The sequence below is a fragment of the Bombina bombina genome, chromosome 8 (genome assembly GCF_027579735.1).
Source record: "Bombina bombina isolate aBomBom1 chromosome 8, aBomBom1.pri, whole genome shotgun sequence".
Classification (NCBI taxonomy): Eukaryota; Metazoa; Chordata; class Amphibia; order Anura; family Bombinatoridae; genus Bombina; species Bombina bombina.
Window position 1 is genome coordinate 264651285 of NC_069506.1, and position 18303 is coordinate 264669587.

Genomic DNA, 18303 nt, shown 5'->3' on the forward strand with positions numbered 1-18303 from the left:
CTTTAACTTTGTGTTCAGCACTGTTATTTTAGTGATTTAGTTAATATCATACAATCTATTCTGCACCACATGCGAGAATGGTTGAACTATTTTATACCTATTTTGTCTACATTAGCAGTTCCTTCAGGTGGTCCCAACTGCTCTACAGTAGCTACAAAGCAAAATGAGTTTATCATGCTGACTTGTGAGTGGCAAGGAGGTGTTCCAAAGGTCATGCTTGAGTGGAACAATAAACAGATTGGAGACTCAAAGGAATCTTCCAACATATATGTTTTCAAGTCCAATACTACATATAATGGCAAGCTGTTTACCTGTACAGCCCTTCATCCTATGAATACAGAACCAAAGGAATGCCATGTCCAGCTTGGTAAGATTAACCAGTCTTTTTTTTATTAATTATAGAGGCCCATTTATCAAGCTCTGTTATGAAGTTACGAAGCAGTTATGAAGTTATGAAGCAGCGGTCTAAAGAATCACCACAATTCAACCCGATTGAGTACGATCGGGTTGATTGACACCCCCTGCTGGCAGCCGATTGGCCGCGAGTCTGCAGGGGGCGCCGTTGCACCAGCAACTCTTGTGAGCTGCTGGTGCAATGCTGAATACGGAGAGCGTATTGGATCTTGGAGCACTGTCGGATCAGGTCCACAAGACCTTTGATATATAGGGGCCTATGTATCAAAGATCTTGCAGAACTGATCCGACAGTGCAAATCAGGTCCGCAAGACCTCGCTGAATGCGGAGAGCAATACGCTCTCCGTATTCAGCATTGCACCAGCAGCTCACAAGAGTTGATGGTGCAACGCCGCCCCCTGCAGACTCGCGGCCAATGGGCCGCCAGCAGGGAGGTGTCAATTAACCCAATCGTACTCAATCGGGTTGAATTGTGGCTATTCCTGTCCGCCTGCTCAGAGCAGGCGGACAGGGTTATGGAGCAGTGTTCTTTAGACCACTGCTTCATAACTGCTGTATTAAACATATATTTCTTACTGTAATTAAGTACTCAATTTCAACCTTTCCGAAATTTGTGTTCAATATAGAAAAAAACTGGATCAAAGATAGCCCAGCTTGATAAACCCCATCACTATGTTCCCTATAACACTGTTTACAACCTATTATGGCCGTTGATCATCAAAAATTGACTCAATTAGCGGAAAGTGTTTCCATTAAAAATTTTCTGTAAAATGAGGCATGACTATAAATGAGATATTAAATCTTTAAAGAACCAGTAAATACAGTAGATTTGTATTATCAACAAATGCAGGATAAAAACAATGCAATAGAACTTAGTCTGAACTTCAAATGAGGTTTTTTTCTGACAAATTTCAAAGCTATGTACAGTATATTTCCACTCCTACTGTATCATGTGACAGCCATCAACCAATCACAAATGCATATACGTCTATTCTGTGAATTTTTGCTCATGCTCAGTAGGAGCTGGTGACTCAAAAAGTGTAAATATAAAATGACTGTCCACATTTTGTTAATGGAAGTGGATTGGAAAGTTGCTTAACATTGCATGCTCTATCTGAATCATGAAAGTTTAATTTTGATTTGAGTGTCACTTAATGTCTTAAACTAGAGGCTCCAAGCTTGGATACATATGAAAAAGATGTTTCCATACTTGAAGGAAATGATGCTCAATTGACCTGCTACCTGAAAGACGCAAACCCAAAATCAGAAATGATTTGGTACGACAAAAAGAGCAAGGAGATAATTCCAGATTCACAAAAATATGGCATATTTAAAGAAAATCAATGGTCCAATTTAACTATCCGAGAAGGAGAGTGGGATGTCGACTCTGGAAAGTATACATGCATGGCTCTTAATGCAGTGGGGAACTCTTCTCTATTAGTTCAACTTCAAGTACAAAGTAAGTAAAATGATTTAATATTGTAAACATAGATATGAGAAATATGTTGTATTAGATGTGCATTCTGGGTAATTCTACTAACTGTAAAATCCACTGTAGGGAATAAGCATGGCCGCCTGATATGTTAACTCAATATTAGTGTCCATAGTCAACACTGGCACTGGAAAAGCCCACATAGGGTAATTTATAAAAGGCTAAAGCTTTCCTTCACTTAGAGCAAGATTATGAGTGGAGCGCTATTTAGCACTCCCGCTTGAGCATTAACATCGATAGACAGAGGCTTTTTGCACATATCTGGTTGTGCTTGTATTATGAGTTGAAAGTAAAAAGTGCAAGAAAACCTGACGCACACAAAAAGTTGAATCTAGTATATCCCAACCACGTATTCTCCCAAAGACTTCAATGTAACATGAAAACTGCAAAAAAATCTAATGCCCATACCCGCACACAAACCTGACTGTGTTTATTCATGTGCGCTAATAGAACTTGAAATATGAATATTTCACATTCCAATGTTCTTCACATAGAAGAATATGTTCTATTAATTCATAAATAGATATATATATATATATACATATATATATATATATATATATATATATTTGATGTTTTATTGGTAATATATATATATATATATATATATATGCACACAGATATATATAGGAATTAGTGATGTCACGAACATAAAATTTTCAGTTCGCGAACAGCGAACGCGAACTTCCGCAAATGTTCGCAAACGGGAGAACCGGGCGAACCGCCATAGACTTCAATAGGCAGGCGAATTTTAAAACCCACAGGCACTCTTTCTGGCCACAATAGTGATGGAAAACTTGTTTCAAGGGGACTAACACCTGGACTGTGGCATGCTGGAGGGGGATCCATGGCAAAACTCCCATGGAAAATTACATAGTTGATGCAGAGTCTGGTTTTAATCCATAAAGGGCATAAATCACCTAAGATTCCTAAATTGTTTGGAATAACGTGCTTTAAAACATCAGGTATGATGTTGTATCGATCAGGTAGTGTAAGGGTTACGCCCGCTTCACAGTGACAGACCAAACTCCCCGTTTAATGCACCGCAAACAACCACAAACAGTCCATTTGCACAACCGCAAACTCCCCATTTGCACAAGGTTGGATACCAAGCTAGCCATGTCCCGTTCCTTGTCCTCACTGATGTCATTGAAGGTCTCTTCCTCCACCCAGCCACGTACAACACCAAGGGTCCCCGAAAGGTGACAACAAGCCCCTTGGGACGCCTGCTGTGTTTTGTCTTCCACCTCCTCAAAGCCACCTTCCTCCTCTGACTCTTCTTCTTCAGACTCCTCTCTCTGCGTTGCCTCTCTCTGCGTTATTATAAGGTGTGTAAAGTAGTACTATTCCTATCAGTTTAATCCCTGTTACGTCCCCTATCAGGGGACGTGTATATGGCATCGATTTTAGGAACCGGGAGATGGAAAAAGATGCTTGGTCGGTCCTCCTACTTCAAATTTGGGGCACTGCGCGTGCAATCTAATGTGCCACCAGATAGAAGTGGTGTGTTAAGTAGTACTATTTTTATCAGTTTAATCCCTGTTACGTCCCCTATCAGGGGACGTGTATATGGCATCGATTTTAGGAACCGGGAGATGGAAAAAGATGCTTGGTCGGTCCTCCTACTTCAAATTTGGGTCACTGCGCGTGCAATCTAATGTGCCACCAGATAGGAGTGATGTGTTAAGTAGTTCTATTCTTATCAGTTTAATCCCTGTTACGTCCCCTATCAGGGGACGTGTATATGGCATCGATTTTAGGAACCGGGAGATGGAAAAAGATGCTTGGTCGGACCTCCTACTTCAAATTTGGGGCACTGCGCGTGCAATCTAATGTGCCACCAGATAGGAGTGGTGTGTTAAGTAGTACTTTTCCTATCAGTTTAATCCCTGTTATGTGCCTTTTTTTGGTTTGGTTTTTGAAGCCACAGTGCAGCACCAGAGGCCAGAAAAATTAGGCATGTACACATGCTTGAAAAATTAGGTATTGTTGCAGCCGCTGCTGTAGCAGCGGCCAGAAAAGTTGATGTTTCTTTCCCAAGCAGAAAGTGCCCTAAAACATTGCGGCTTGAACCCTAGTTGGTGGTGGATAAGTCACGCAAGTCATCCGGCATTCAGAGATAAAATACAGCAGCGTGTGGACCATTTTTAGCCCAAGGCAGCTCATCTCATCAGGCCTTTTTTAGTCGAATGTATCACCCACTGTCAGTCCCTTTGGGATCCATCCCTCATTCATCTTAATAAAGGTGAGGTAATCTAGACTTTTTTGACCTAGGCGACTTCTCTTCTCAGTGACAATACCTCCTGCTGCACTGAAGGTCCTTTCTGACAGGACACTTGAAGCGGGGCAGGCCAGAAGTTCTATCGCAAATTGGGATAGCTCAGGCCACAGGTCAAGCCTGCACACCCAGTAGTCAAGGGGTTCATCGCTCCTCAGAGTGTCGATAGTTAAGGCGAGGTAGTCTGCTACCTGTCGGTCGAGTCGTTCTCTGAGGGTGGACCCCGAAGGGCTGTGGCGATGCATAGGACTTAAAAAGCTCTGCATGTCCTCCATCAACAACACGTCTGTAAAGCGTCCTGTCCTTGCCGGCGTGGTCGTGGGAGGAGGAGGATTACTTTCACCTCTTCCCCTGTTAGATTCCCGTTGTGCTGTGACATCACCCTTATACGCTGTGTAAAGCATACTTTTTAATTTATTTTGGAACTGCTGCATCCTTTCCGACTTGCGGTAATTCTGTAACATTTCAGGCACTTTATGCTTATACCGGGGGTCTAGTAGCGTGGACACCCAGTACAGGTCGTTCTCCTTCAGCCTTTTTATATGAGGGTCCCTCAACAGGCACGACAGCATGAAAGACCCCATTTGCACAAGGTTGTATGCCGAGCTACTCATGTCCCGTTCCTCGTCCTCAGTGATCTCACTGAAGGTATGTTCTTCCCCCCAGCCACGTACAACACCACGGGTACCAGATAGGTGACAACGAGCACCCTGGGATGCCTGTTGTGGTTGGTCTTCCTCCTCCTCCTCAAAGCCACATTCCTCCTCTGACTCCTCTTCCTCACAATCCTCTTCCAGCATTGCCGCAGGTCCAGCAAGCGATGCTGATAAGGCTGTTTCTGGTGGTGATGGTGACCACAACTTTTCCTCTTCCTCTTCACGCTCATCTACGGCCTGATCCAGCACTCTTCGCAAGGCACGCTCCAGGAAGAAAACAAATGGTATGATGTCGCTGATGGTGCCTTCGGTGCGACTGACTAGGTTTGTCACCTCCTCAAAAGGACGCATGAGCCTACAGGCATTGCGCATGAGCGTCCAGTAACGTGGCAAAAAAATTCCCAGCTCCGCAGAGGCTGTCCTAGCACCCCGGTCATACAAATAGTCGTTAATGGCTTTTTCTTGATGGAGCAGGCGGTCGAACATTAGGAGTGTTGAATTCCGACGTGTCGGGCTGTCGCAAATCAAGCGCCTTACTGGCAGGTTGTTTCGCCGCTGGATATCTGAAAAGTGCGCCATGGCCATGTAGGAACGCCTGAAATGGCCACACACCTTCCTGGCCTGCTTCAGGACGTCCTGTAAGCCTGGGTACTTATGCACAAAGTGTTGTACGATCAGATTACACACATGTGCCATGCACGGCACATGTGTCAACTTGCCCAAATTCAATGCCGCCAACAAATTTCTTCCGTTGTCACAAACCACTTTGCCGATCTCCAGTTGGTGCGGAGTCAGCCACTGATCCACCTGTGCGTTCAGGGCGGACAGGAGTGCTGGTCCGGTGTGACTCTCTGCTTTCAGGCAAGTCAACCCCAAGACGGCGTGACACTGCCGTATCCGGGATGTGGAATAGTACCTGGGGAGCTGCGGGGGTGTCGTTGATGTGGAGCAAGACGCAGCAGCAGAAGAGGACTCAGCCGAGGAGGTTATGGAAGAGGATGGAGTAGGAGGAGTAGAGGAGGTGGCAGCAGGCCTGCCTGCAAGTCGTGGCGGTGTCACCAACTCCTCTGCAGAGCCACGCATTCCATGCTTGGCAGCCGTCATCAGGTTTACCCAATGCGCAGTGTAGGTGATATACCTGCCCTGACCATGCTTTGCAGACCAGGCATCAGTGGTCAGATGGACCCTTGCCCCAACACTGTGTGCCAGACATGCCATTACTTCCTTTTGCACAATCGAGTACAGGTTGGGGATTGCCTTTTGTGCAAAGAAATTTCGGCCGGGTACCTTCCACTGCGGTGTCCCAATAGCTACAAATTTTTTGAATGCCTCAGACTCCACCAGCTTGTATGGTAAAAGCTGGCGGGCTAAGAGTTCAGACAAGCCAGCTGTCAGATGCCGGGCAAGGGGGTGACTTTGTGACATTGGCTTCTTACGCTCAAACATGTCCTTGACAGACACCTGACTGTGGGCAGATGAGCAGGAACTGCTCAAGGCGAGAGACGGAGTGGCGGATGGTTGAGAGGGGGCAAGGAGGACAGCAGTGGTTGATGTGGCTGAAGATGCTGGACCAGGAGGAGGATGGTGGCTTTGAGTTTGTGTGCTGCTTGTGCTCATGTGTTGATCCCATAGGCGTTTGTGATGTGCGATCATGTGCCTTCGCAAAGCAGTTGTACCTAGGTGGGTGTTGGACTTCCAACGACTCCGTTTCTTTTGGCACAGGTTGCAAATGGCATCGCTGTTGTCAGAGGCAGACACACAAAAAAAATGCCACACTGCTGAGCTCTGCAATGACGGCATTCTGGTGGTGGCAACAGCATGCATTGATTGGCGTGCTGTCTGGCTGACCCCGGGTGCCGATGCATGCTGTCTGACTGTGCCACTAGCTCCTTGCGATGACCTCCACCCTGCTTCCAACTCGTCTCCTCCTCCTCTCTGTCTCCCCATCTGAACTTTCCCCCTGTTCTTCTTCTCTTCTAGCGTGCACCCACGTGACATCCACGGACTCATCGTCATCATCGACCGCTTCACTTGTATCTGACAACTCAGCAAAGGAAGCAGCAGTGGGTACAACATCATCATCATCACACCGTACGTCCATGTGTGTAATGCTGCCTGACTGAGACATATCCCTGTTATCTACATCCTCTGGCAATAATGGTTGCGCATCACTATCACTCATTTCTTCCAACTGATGTGTAAATAACTCCTCTGATAGATCAAGTGAAGCGGCTGTGGTGCTAGTGTTGGTGGTGGCGGCAGGCGGGCGAGTGGTAACTTGAGAGGTGCCCGAAGCTAAGCTGGAGGAGGATGGTGCGTCAAGGTTCCGAGCGGAAGCTGTAGAAGATTGGGTGTCCTGTGTTAGCCAATCAACTATGTCCTCAGAACTGTTCGAGTTCAGGGTATGTGACCTATGAACCCTGGGCATTATTCTAGGGCCAAAGGGAATCACAGCACCACGACGGCCCCTGCGGGGTGGCCTGCCTCTGCCTGTCATTTTTTTTTCCGATTAGTGGTACTATGCGTGCAAGCTACTGTGACAACAGATATGAGTGGCACTGTGCACTGGCAGAAGTTGGCAGAGTAGACGCTGTAGGCCTGACACACACGCTTGCAGACAACTAACTGCTATTCAATCTATTACAGTCAAAATCGTATATTTTTTTTAAATGTACACTACTGTTACACCAGATATGAGTTGCACTGGTGTGACACTGTGCCCTGGCAGGCACTGAAACGCACACGTGTGAAGGAAACTGACTGCTATTATTTCACAGTCAAAAAAGTGTTGTTTTTTTAATGTACACTACTGTTACACCAGATATGAGTTGCACTGGTGTGACACTGTGCCCTGGCAGGCACTGAAACGCACACGTGTGAAGGAAACTGACTGCTATTATTTCACAGTCAAAAAAGTGTTGTTTTTTTTAAATGTACACTACTGTTACACCAGATATGAGTTGCACTGGGGTGACACTGTGCCCTGGCAGGCAGGCACTGAAACGCACACGTGTGAAGGAAACTGACTGCTATTATTTCACAGTCAAAAAAGTGTTGTTTTTTTTAAATGTACACTACTGTTACACCAGATATGATAAGAGAAAAAGGGGCCCAATGGAACTACTGAGATGTTATAGGGAATATAATTAGTAGTAATAGTTATTTAAATAATAACTTGGAGGAAATTAACGTACATGTGTTCCTCCTAATGTGATGCAAACGTTGGTGCTGTGTACCGGTTAATGAGAGAACAAAAGAAGATCAAAGTCTTCAGAAAATGTATACATTTATAGCACTCAAATTCCCTGAATGTAGAATACGACTGGGTTACAATTGGCAGGTGTACAGGAAAATTTAAAATATAACTTTTATTGGAACTTTAAAAAGATGTATAACAATACACATTAAAAACACAGGAATAGTGTTAGCTCAAAAGAGGAGAGAGTGGTAATAGGGGTTTGGATCACCGACTTAGCAGCGATTAATCCTTGCAATTTGCAATTTATCAGGAAGTTGTAATAATGAAAACTGAGAGTACATCTATGGTTCCTCAATCAGATGGTTGATCCTTGTTTATGTATCACAAGGGTCAAGTACAATAATTAGTTCAGGCACTATTGTTGATTACAGGGTGGTTTAACATGAGAGACCATGCATGGGTAGTTAGTATGATACAACACTTATGTTAATGTATATGATTATGGCATACAGTATTTGTGATATACCATGTACTTGGTTTGACATTTGGTATTTTTGGATAGTCTAAATATCATACATCATGCATGAATATTTCCTCTGACATTCCTATTTGATTATTTCGTGACAGTAATAATTTTTACAACTTGCAATTGTTGCGGTATAAACCCAGGGTGGTAATTATTCAGAACAAATATATCTCTATCAGGATTAATGTACCAACTAAATGACCAGGACTACTGTTTATATTGGTAGTGATCAATGTGAAGTATCCCTGTATTAATAGATATTTATATCTCTTAACAATTCCTGAAATTAGCCCAGGACATTGAACAGGTGGTAAATTAAATCATAGTATATTACAATGCATTCTGAATCACTGATATTGGGTTAAATTAGTGTCTAAGGGTTAAATTGTCCTGTTAATATATATCCCCCATATATTGTACCAATATTGCTGTGTATTGCTATAATCTGCAAATATTGCTTGTCACGATTTGCTAAGCTGTTATGATAACTGTCAGAGACAGATCAGGTTTGCTATATACCTGGTCCCTGGTCTGTTAACAACATGTGTGAAGGAAACTGACTGCTATTATTTCACAGTCAAAAAAGTGTTGTTGTTTTTTTTTAAATGTACACTACTGTTACACCAGATATGAGTTGCACTGGGGTGACACTGTGCCCTGGCAGGCAGGCACTGAAACGCACACGTGTGAAGGAAACTGACTGCTATTATTTCACAGTCAAAAAAGTTTTTTTTTTTTTTAAATGTACACTACTGTTACACCAGATATGAGTTGCACTGGTGTGACACTGTGCCCTGGCAGGCAGGCACTGAAACACACACGTGTGAAGGAAACTGACTGCTATTATTTCACAGTCAAAAAAGTGTTTGTTTTTTTAAATGTACACTGCTGTTACAACAGATATGAGTGGTGGCACTGGGCAAGTGGGCACAGTATACGCTGTGAGCCTGACACACACGCTGGCAGGCAACTGCAATTAGATTACACAGGGGAAAAAAAGGGCTTTTTGGGGTGCTGTCCTTACAGCAGAGATCAGATGAGTCCTTCAGGACTGTAGTGGACACTGAATACACTAGCCTAGCTATCGATTTCCCTATTAAATCAGCAGCAGCTACACTGTCCCTCCTCTCACTAAGAATGCAGCTTCCGAATGAATCTAAAATGGATGCTGTCCAGGAGGTGGGAGGGTCTGGGAGGGAGGGTCTGCTGCTGATTGGCTGGAATGTGTCTGCTGACTGTGAGGTACAGGGTCAAAGTTTACTCAATGATGATGAATAGGGGGCGGACCGAACATTGCATATGTTCGCCCGCCGCAGCGAAACATTGCTATGTTCGCCGGGAACTATTCGCCAGCGAACTATTCGCGACATCACTAATAGGAATATCTTTTTAACAATAATTATAACACATTCCCCTATGTGAAGAACATTGAAATGAGAACTATTTACAGTACATACACAGTTAAACAAACACTATTAAATATGAATATTGCATAATATGATTTTTCATGTTTTCAGCTACTTGACGGCAAAAGGTGCCAATGCACTTTTTTATATGTCTATATATGTATACATATGTATTTATGTGTTTATATGTGTATATATAATTATCTGTTAGTACATATATACATATATAAATACATAGGAGTCAAGTGGTAGGAGCATGCACCTGTGTCCTCAACCAAAAAGCGTGTCACTGTTTATAAAGTGAACAATGTCCCATAAGAAGGTAGTTAAGTATAGTCACCAGTCTCTGGAATTGTGGGCGACAAATAAACCCCCCCGGTGTAGATATATATACAGACTATGTCTGTACCAGGGAACCTCTTGACTCTATGAGCCGTCACACATACACATGCTAGCGGGAGATACTCGGAGCAGCCTGTGCTCAACAGCTAGTAGCTATATCCACTCACCGCTGCAGGGTGTATCAAGCCGAATTCCAGGATAGGAGGTTTCCACTTCTCTTACTCCCAGGCTGTCAGCGTCCGCAGTGGCATCCACCGTTATAGAAAACAGCATAGGGAGGTGTGTCCAATCAGGTGAGACTACCTGCCAATCAGGATCCTCAAATCCTGGAGCTAATACATATGTACACACACACACACACACACACACATATATATATATATATATATATATATACATATACATATTTAGACATGTGTATGTACATGTTGTGAGTTCCCTCAGGCGCCTAACGAAAAGGCAGAGGGGAATAAAATAGGATGAACTGGCCCACAAGTGGGTAGCAACAGTAACTATGTGTTACAGAAAATGGGTGTGCAGATCAAATCAATATATAAAAACAGGTATAAAAAGTATTACATTTATTATACACAATATGCACAAATTAGATTCATGGATCCATGATAAAAATATACAATAGCTTAAGACAGTAAAAAATTATACAATGGCATAAGACAGTTAAAAATTGAAACAATGTATAAAAACAATTGGCTATCGGCACTATCTATAATGGATTAGAATAAAACAAATCACATAAAATAAAGAACTGATGGTGAAAACAATGTCTGTGAAATCTTAGGAGATTCCTCTAGTGGTGTTTAAGCTTCAAAAAATGAGCTTCAAAAAATAAGTGTCCAAATTATAATCCAAATTTATAATCCCAAACAGTTAGCCAAAGGGAATGGTCCCAAAAGAAAGAAAAAAATAGCAAAAAATAACAGTGAAAAAATAGTGAAAAAATGATATCAGTGGAAAAATGTGAGTACCATAAAAAATAGAAACTGAGTGAAGAATCAAAAAAGTGTATCAAAATTCATCCAACATTTCCAAAAAACAAAATGTAGAAAAGGTGTATTCAACCAAAACAGTGTGTGTGGTCTGAGAAGAATATCTTGCGGTGTAAACGATGTGGAACAATGGGACTGCAATAACAGTGAATGTCTAAAACTGGAGGTGCTGTCACAATTCCTCTAGTGGTTTAAATGATCCCAAACGGTAATAAAAAACGAAAAAAATCCAAAATCAATACCTATAAAAAGACAAATAAAGAAACATAGCGCAATACGTTTTCACAATGATAATAATGTTGAAATGTAGCTTACCAATCAGCCAACGCGTTTCGGCCCGTGCTAGGCCTTTATCAAGACTGATTTGTATTAAAGATTGGTAGCTTTATATACCTGAGAACCGGATGCGTAGCATCAAACTACTTCCGGTTTTCGTAAGGTAAAATTTCTCTCAGAAACTCTTATAATTATGTGTATAATCCTATCAAGATAATATACATTCGTATTGCAAATGATATGATAAAGCAAGTGGAGATAAAATGCCAGTAGATCATCCTAATATTATTACTCCGTGTACCAATGACGTCACTTCCGGTTGGGTCTCTCGGATTTCTAACCCCTTCTGATGAGTTTACTTTTTAGTATTAGACTATCTTAATTGTCAAATTCAACTGATTTCAATTGGTTCAGCGTTATTAAACCGGTGTAGTATTCGGGTGCCATTATGTCCGTAATCCGGACCACCCGATTGGTCATGACGTCACTGGGGGCGTCTGAGGGGGGTGTGGTGTTTGTAAAACACTCGAGTTACAATATACCCGTAATCCGGACCACCCGATTGGTCATGACGTCAGTGGGGGCGTCTGAGGGAAATGTAGTTTTGTTCATAATCCTTTAGTATAAAGGTGTATACTTGTCTATAATAGAGATGGATCTTACATTGTAATATTTTAAGTGATTTCAATCCCTTACTATGTATTACAAATAAAAACACTCGGGTAGCATTATGTCCGTAATCCGGACTCCCCGATTGGTCATGACGTCATTGGGGGCGTCTGAGGGAAGCGTGGTGTATGTTCAAAATCTTCCAATATAGAGGTGTATGCTTATTTCTAATAAAGCTGGATCTTATATGGTAATAGTTTGGGTGATTTCTCTTACTATATAATACAAATGATTTGTCAGGGTACTTGAAATTGTGGAATCTCATATATTTATTTGTGTCTAATAACCATCTAGTTGAACTTAACCTCAAAGCTAACGTTTTTTAGATTTGAGGGTTGGGGTTATGACAATCAATATCTAGGAAAACACCTATGTTGTCTTCATTGTATGACTGGAATGGAGAGAAGGCCAATTTCTATGTATTATGACATTAAGTGTGGAATAGAGATTTCTTTAAAAGCTGAGTGTATCTTTTGGCTTCCAGAATATGTGGAAACAATGTGAAAAAATGGAAAGAGAGTGTGAAAAAAGGTTTTTTTCCTTCCTCTCTATACAGGGTCAGTCAATTATTACAGGCAGACCTTTCGATGGGTATAGAGATATCTGAATTTTCACTGGGAATATGTATACGCACACATATCTCCCTACTGTTTATATATATTTGTCTCTAACGGCAGAGTTTGGGGGATTATCAACAGAAATATACCCATACATCTGTAGAAGCAGAGTTTTTGCTTGTCATTAGATTAATCTTATATGGGTCGGGACCCAGACGGTTTGATACCAGATGGATACATTCTATATACAATATATATTAGAGTTATAGGTAATGTATTCTCATATGGTGTATCGTCTTATGCAAAGGGCCTATACAGTAGTTTTGATTAAGTCTCCGGGAGCGGATATAAGGATACAAGGATAAAAAGGGGGAACAGCAATGTCTATAGAGTTGGATGAGGGGTCTTAATGGTTAGATTAGGGTAAAATCATAAGTTGGAGATAAACGATATATATATATATCTCTAAGAGTATGTAAGATCAGATATTAATAATTTCTAATATATTACTCATATAAGGATGGAAATATATATGTGAATATATCTGGAAGAGAAACGGGAGACAGCAGATGTTGATTGTTTCTAAAAAATGTATAGATCTCTAAGAGAGACAGGGGATATAAGGTGTCAATTATTTCTGATGTATTACATAAGGAGCTATCCGAGTAGGTCTCATAATAAGCTGGGTAACTAAAGGGACCTCTTGAGGATGGGGACTGAGAGCCATATTTGTAATCATTTGTCTTGAGAGAAAATTCTAGGGAGAGATATTCTCCCTCACAGTGTCTTATGAGGTTTGAAGAAGGCAGACTCATTTTAGTATGTTAATTTTGTGGAGGCCTTGTTATGTCATATTCAGAAGGTGCGACAGGTCTTCTTTATTATTCAACCCTTTTGGATAGAGGCAGTCCAGACTAAAGATCCATTTAGATTCTATGGTCAATAGATTTTTCTCAAAATCGCCTCCCCTCCACCTTTTATTCACCTTCTGTATACCCAAAAATTTTAGGTCTTTCACATTCCCATTGTGTGTGGTTGTAAAATGCTTATATAACGGTGTTTCTAAACTGCATTTTTCAATGGACAACAAGTGTTCACGGATTCTGTCTTTAAGACTCCGTGATGTTTGGCCTACATATTGTAATCCACAGGTACACTGTAGCATGTATATGACTCCTTTGTCATGACATCTAATCATGTCATAGATCTTGAAAGTCTCCCCAGTGTTGCTACACTTGAAGTTTGAGGTTTTTATTCCATGTTTACATGCCTTACAAGATGGGCACGGGAAGAAGCCTTTTATCTTTCTTCCAAAAACGTCTGTTATTCCTGTTCATTTCTTTTTTGGCATACTTGGAGCTATTATGCTTTTCAGATTTTTTGTCCTTCTATAGATGAACCTGGGTTTAGAGGGTAATTTTTCTCCAATTATGTCATCTTCTTTGAGGATCGACCAATGCTTTTTAAAAATGTTTTCCAAGATATTCTTATTCGTACTGTACTCAGTGATCATCGGTATGTCCAATATTCCATTGAGTTCTTCTTTGGGTCGTTCTGCTCTCTTCCTATATTTAGTTAATGTAGTTCATTCTATGTTGCCCACTTCTTGGATTTTCTCTTCTAGTAGACTCTCGGAATAACCTCGTTCCAAAAATTTTGTTTTTATCATTTGGGATTGTTTTTCCCATCCCTCTTCAGTTGAACAGTTCTTTCTTATTCTTAATAACTGACTTTTGGGAATATTGGTCTTCCATTTGTCATGGTGGCAGCTTGTTCTGTGTATATAATTATTGCTGTCTACAGTCTTAAAGTGTGTTGAGGTTTCAATCTTTCCTTTGTTTACAGCAATCTTTATATCCAGAAATACTATCTCGGTGGTACTTGACTCACACGTGAATTTTAAATTGTTCTCATTTTTGTTCATAACTTCTATCGTAAAATCCAGATCCACCTGTGTCCCCTTCCATATGATTAAGATATCGTCGATGTAGCGACGGTAGAGGACCAGGTCCGCACCGGCTGGGCAGGAATCCCAGAATATCTGTTCCCATTTGCCCATGTATAAATTCGCATAGCTCGGTGCGAACCTGGTCCCCATTGCTGTTCCACATATTTGTTTATAGTATATTCCATTATTACAAAAATAATTGTGGTCCAGAATATACCTAATGCTGCTCAGGATAAATTCCATCTGTTCCGTGGGTACTTCAGGATCCTTTTCCAGAAAAAATTCAACCGCATCTATTCCTTGTTCGTGCGGGATGCATGTGTACAATGATGTAACGTCACATGTGGCAAGGATAAATCCGTCTTCCCAATCTATTTGTTCCAAAAGGTTCAATACCTGCGTTGAATCCTTTAAGTAGGAAGGAAGCTGTTTGACATATTTTTGTAATTTCAAATCCACATATTCTGATAGATTACTACTCAGGGAGCCAATTCCTGATATTATTGGTCTCCCTGGTGGATTCTGAAGGGATTTGTGGATTTTAGGTAAATGATATATAATTGGAGTTATAGGATGATTGCTATTGATATAGTTGAATTCCTTGTCATTTAAAATCCCTATGTCTTTAGCTTCCTTCAAAAAAAAAAAATTTGGGGGTATACAGAAGGTGAATAAAAGGTGGAGGGGAGGCGATTTTGAGAAAAATCTATTGACCATAGAATCTAAATGGATCTTTAGTCTGGACTGCCTCTATCCAAAAGGGTTGAATAATAAAGAAGACCTGTCGCACCTTCTGAATATGACATAACAAGGCCTCCACAAAATTAACATACTAAAATGAGTCTGCCTTCTTCAAACCTCATAAGACACTGTGAGGGAGAATATCTCTCCCTAGAATTTTCTCTCAAGACAAATGATTACAAATATGGCTCTCAGTCCCCCTCCTCAAGAGGTCCCTTTAGTTACCCAGCTTATTATGAGACCTACTCGGATAGCTCCTTATGTAATACATCAGAAATAATTGACACCTGATATCCCCTGTCTCTCTTAGAGATCTAGTCCGGATTACGGACATAATGCTACCCGAGTGTTTTTATTTGTAATACATAGTAAGGGATTGAAATCACTTAAAATATTACAATATAAGATCCATCTCTATTATAGACAAGTATACACCTTTATACTAAAGGATTATGAACAAAACTACATTTCCCTCAGACGCCCCCACTGACGTCATGACCAATCGGGTGGTCCGGATTACGGGTATATTGTAACTCGAGTGTTTTACAAACACCACACCCCCCTCAGACGCCCCCAGTGACGTCATGACCAATCGGGTGGTCCGGATTACGGACATAATGGCACCTGAATACTACACCGGTTTAATAACGCTGAACCAATTGAAATCAGTTGAATTTGACAATTAAGATAGTCTAATACTAAAAAGTAAACTCATCAGAAGGGGTTAGAAATCCGAGAGACCCAACCGGAAGTGACGTCATTGGTACACGGAGTAATAATATTAGGATGATCTACTGGCATTTTATCTCCACTTGCTTTATCATATCATTTGCAATACGAATGTATATTATCTTGATAGGATTATACACATAATTATAAGAGTTTCTGAGAGAAATTTTACCTTACGAAAACCGGAAGTAGTTTGATGCTACGCATCCGGTTCTCAGGTATATAAAGCTACCAATCTTTAATACAAATCAGTCTTGATAAAGGCCTAGCACGGGCCGAAACGCGTTGGCTGATTGGTAAGCTACATTTCAACATTATTATCATTGTGAAAACGTATTGCGCTATGTTCCTTTATTTGTCTTTTTATAGGTATTGATTTTGGATTTTTTTCGTTTTTTATTACCGTTTGGGATCATTTAAACCACTAGAGGAATTGTGACAGCACCTCCAGTTTTAGACATTCACTGTTATTGCAGTCCCATTGTTCCACATCGTTTACACCGCAAGATATTCTTCTCAGACCACACACACTGTTTTGGTTGAATACACCTTTTCTACATTTTGTTTTTTGGAAATGTTGGATGAATTTTGATACACTTTTTTGATTCTTCACTCAGTTTCTATTTTTTATGGTACTCACATTTTTCCACTGATATCATTTTTTCACTATTTTTTCACTGTTATTTTTTGCTATTTTTTTCTTTCTTTTGGGACCATTCCCTTTGGCTAACTGTTTGGGATTATAAATTTGGATTATAATTTGGACACTTATTTTTTGAAGCTCATTTTTTGAAGCTTAAACACCACTAGAGGAATCTCCTAAGATTTCACAGACATTGTTTTCACCATCAGTTCTTTATTTTATGTGATTTGTTTTATTCTAATCCATTATAGATAGTGCCGATAGCCAATTGTTTTTATACATTGTTTCAATTTTTAACTGTCTTATGCCATTGTATAATTTTTTACTGTCTTAAGCTATTGTATATTTTTATCATGGATCCATGAATCTAATTTGTGCATATTGTGTATAATAAATGTAATACTTTTTATACCTGTTTTTATATATTGATTTGATCTGCACACCCATTTTCTGTAACACATAGTTACTGTTGCTACCCACTTGTGGGCTAGTTCATCCTATTTTATTCCTATTTTATTACCCTCTGCCTTTTCGTTAGGCGCCTGAGGGAACTCACAACTTATTAGATACATCCACCCGGTGGTAACTAGGTACCACCTCTCTCAGGCCAGTGCGGCTTAGGTTGGCGCGGGGCCAGTACTCTCTTTTCTTATGTACATAACTCTATGTAAAAGCCCTTTGCCTGCCTTTTTTTTCTAACACCTGAGACCTCATATCTTTGAGCACTTATAACTTTTTAATGCATTTTAAAAAAATAATTGTTATCAGATAGTGTAATTATGAGTGTAACTGTACTGTTAAATACATTTTTGATGTGTTTTGTGCCACTTTTTTTGTCTTGCGTAACAGTTAACCAGAGCTCTGAAGTCGCGCTTACCTGATGTGTGTTAAATTCGATTGTGTTCAAGTGAACGCATTTACTTTCAACTCATATCATGCGCTTTTATGTATTGTGCGTGAAACAACCCATATTGCTTGCGTGCTACAGTTAGCACGCCACTTGTAATCTAGCCCTTAGTGAGCAAAGTTTAAAACATGGAAACAGAGAGGTGCCACGTGTGTATCAATCAATAACAGTCACCAATATAATCAACCAAACACAGGGTACTCAAATTTGGAAAGTGCATCCTATCCTATACTATAAAAGGCCAAGTGTGTTTGTCCGAAGCTGTCATGCGCAGTAGAGACAGCACAAGGACAAACACACCTGGCCTTACAATCCCTAAGTCTCTGCAGTGCGAGCAGAAGTGGGCGTGGCCGATCGTGGGCATGGGCGTGGCCGAGCGTGGGCGGGGCTGATCGTGAAGGGGCGGGGCCAGGCGGCCCGTGAAAGTCCGTGCAGACTGAGAGCTCAAAACAGCTCAAAAGAGGGGAGAGAGGGGGTAGGGAAAAGATAAGAAAGGTGAGAGAGAGATCAAGA

At 41.0% G+C, this 18303-nt stretch overlaps 1 protein-coding gene across 1 annotated transcript in view; it reads left to right on the top strand.

Annotated features, from left to right (window-relative positions):
* VSIG10L2 (V-set and immunoglobulin domain containing 10 like 2) overlaps positions 1–18303 on the top strand; it is a 143084-nt gene that overhangs the window by 94629 nt on the left and 30152 nt on the right. The window contains exons 6-7 of the mRNA XM_053691133.1: positions 116–367; positions 1583–1873. Coding sequence (XP_053547108.1) covers positions 116–367; positions 1583–1873 — 543 coding nt within the window. The remainder of the gene's footprint in view (positions 1–115; positions 368–1582; positions 1874–18303) is intronic.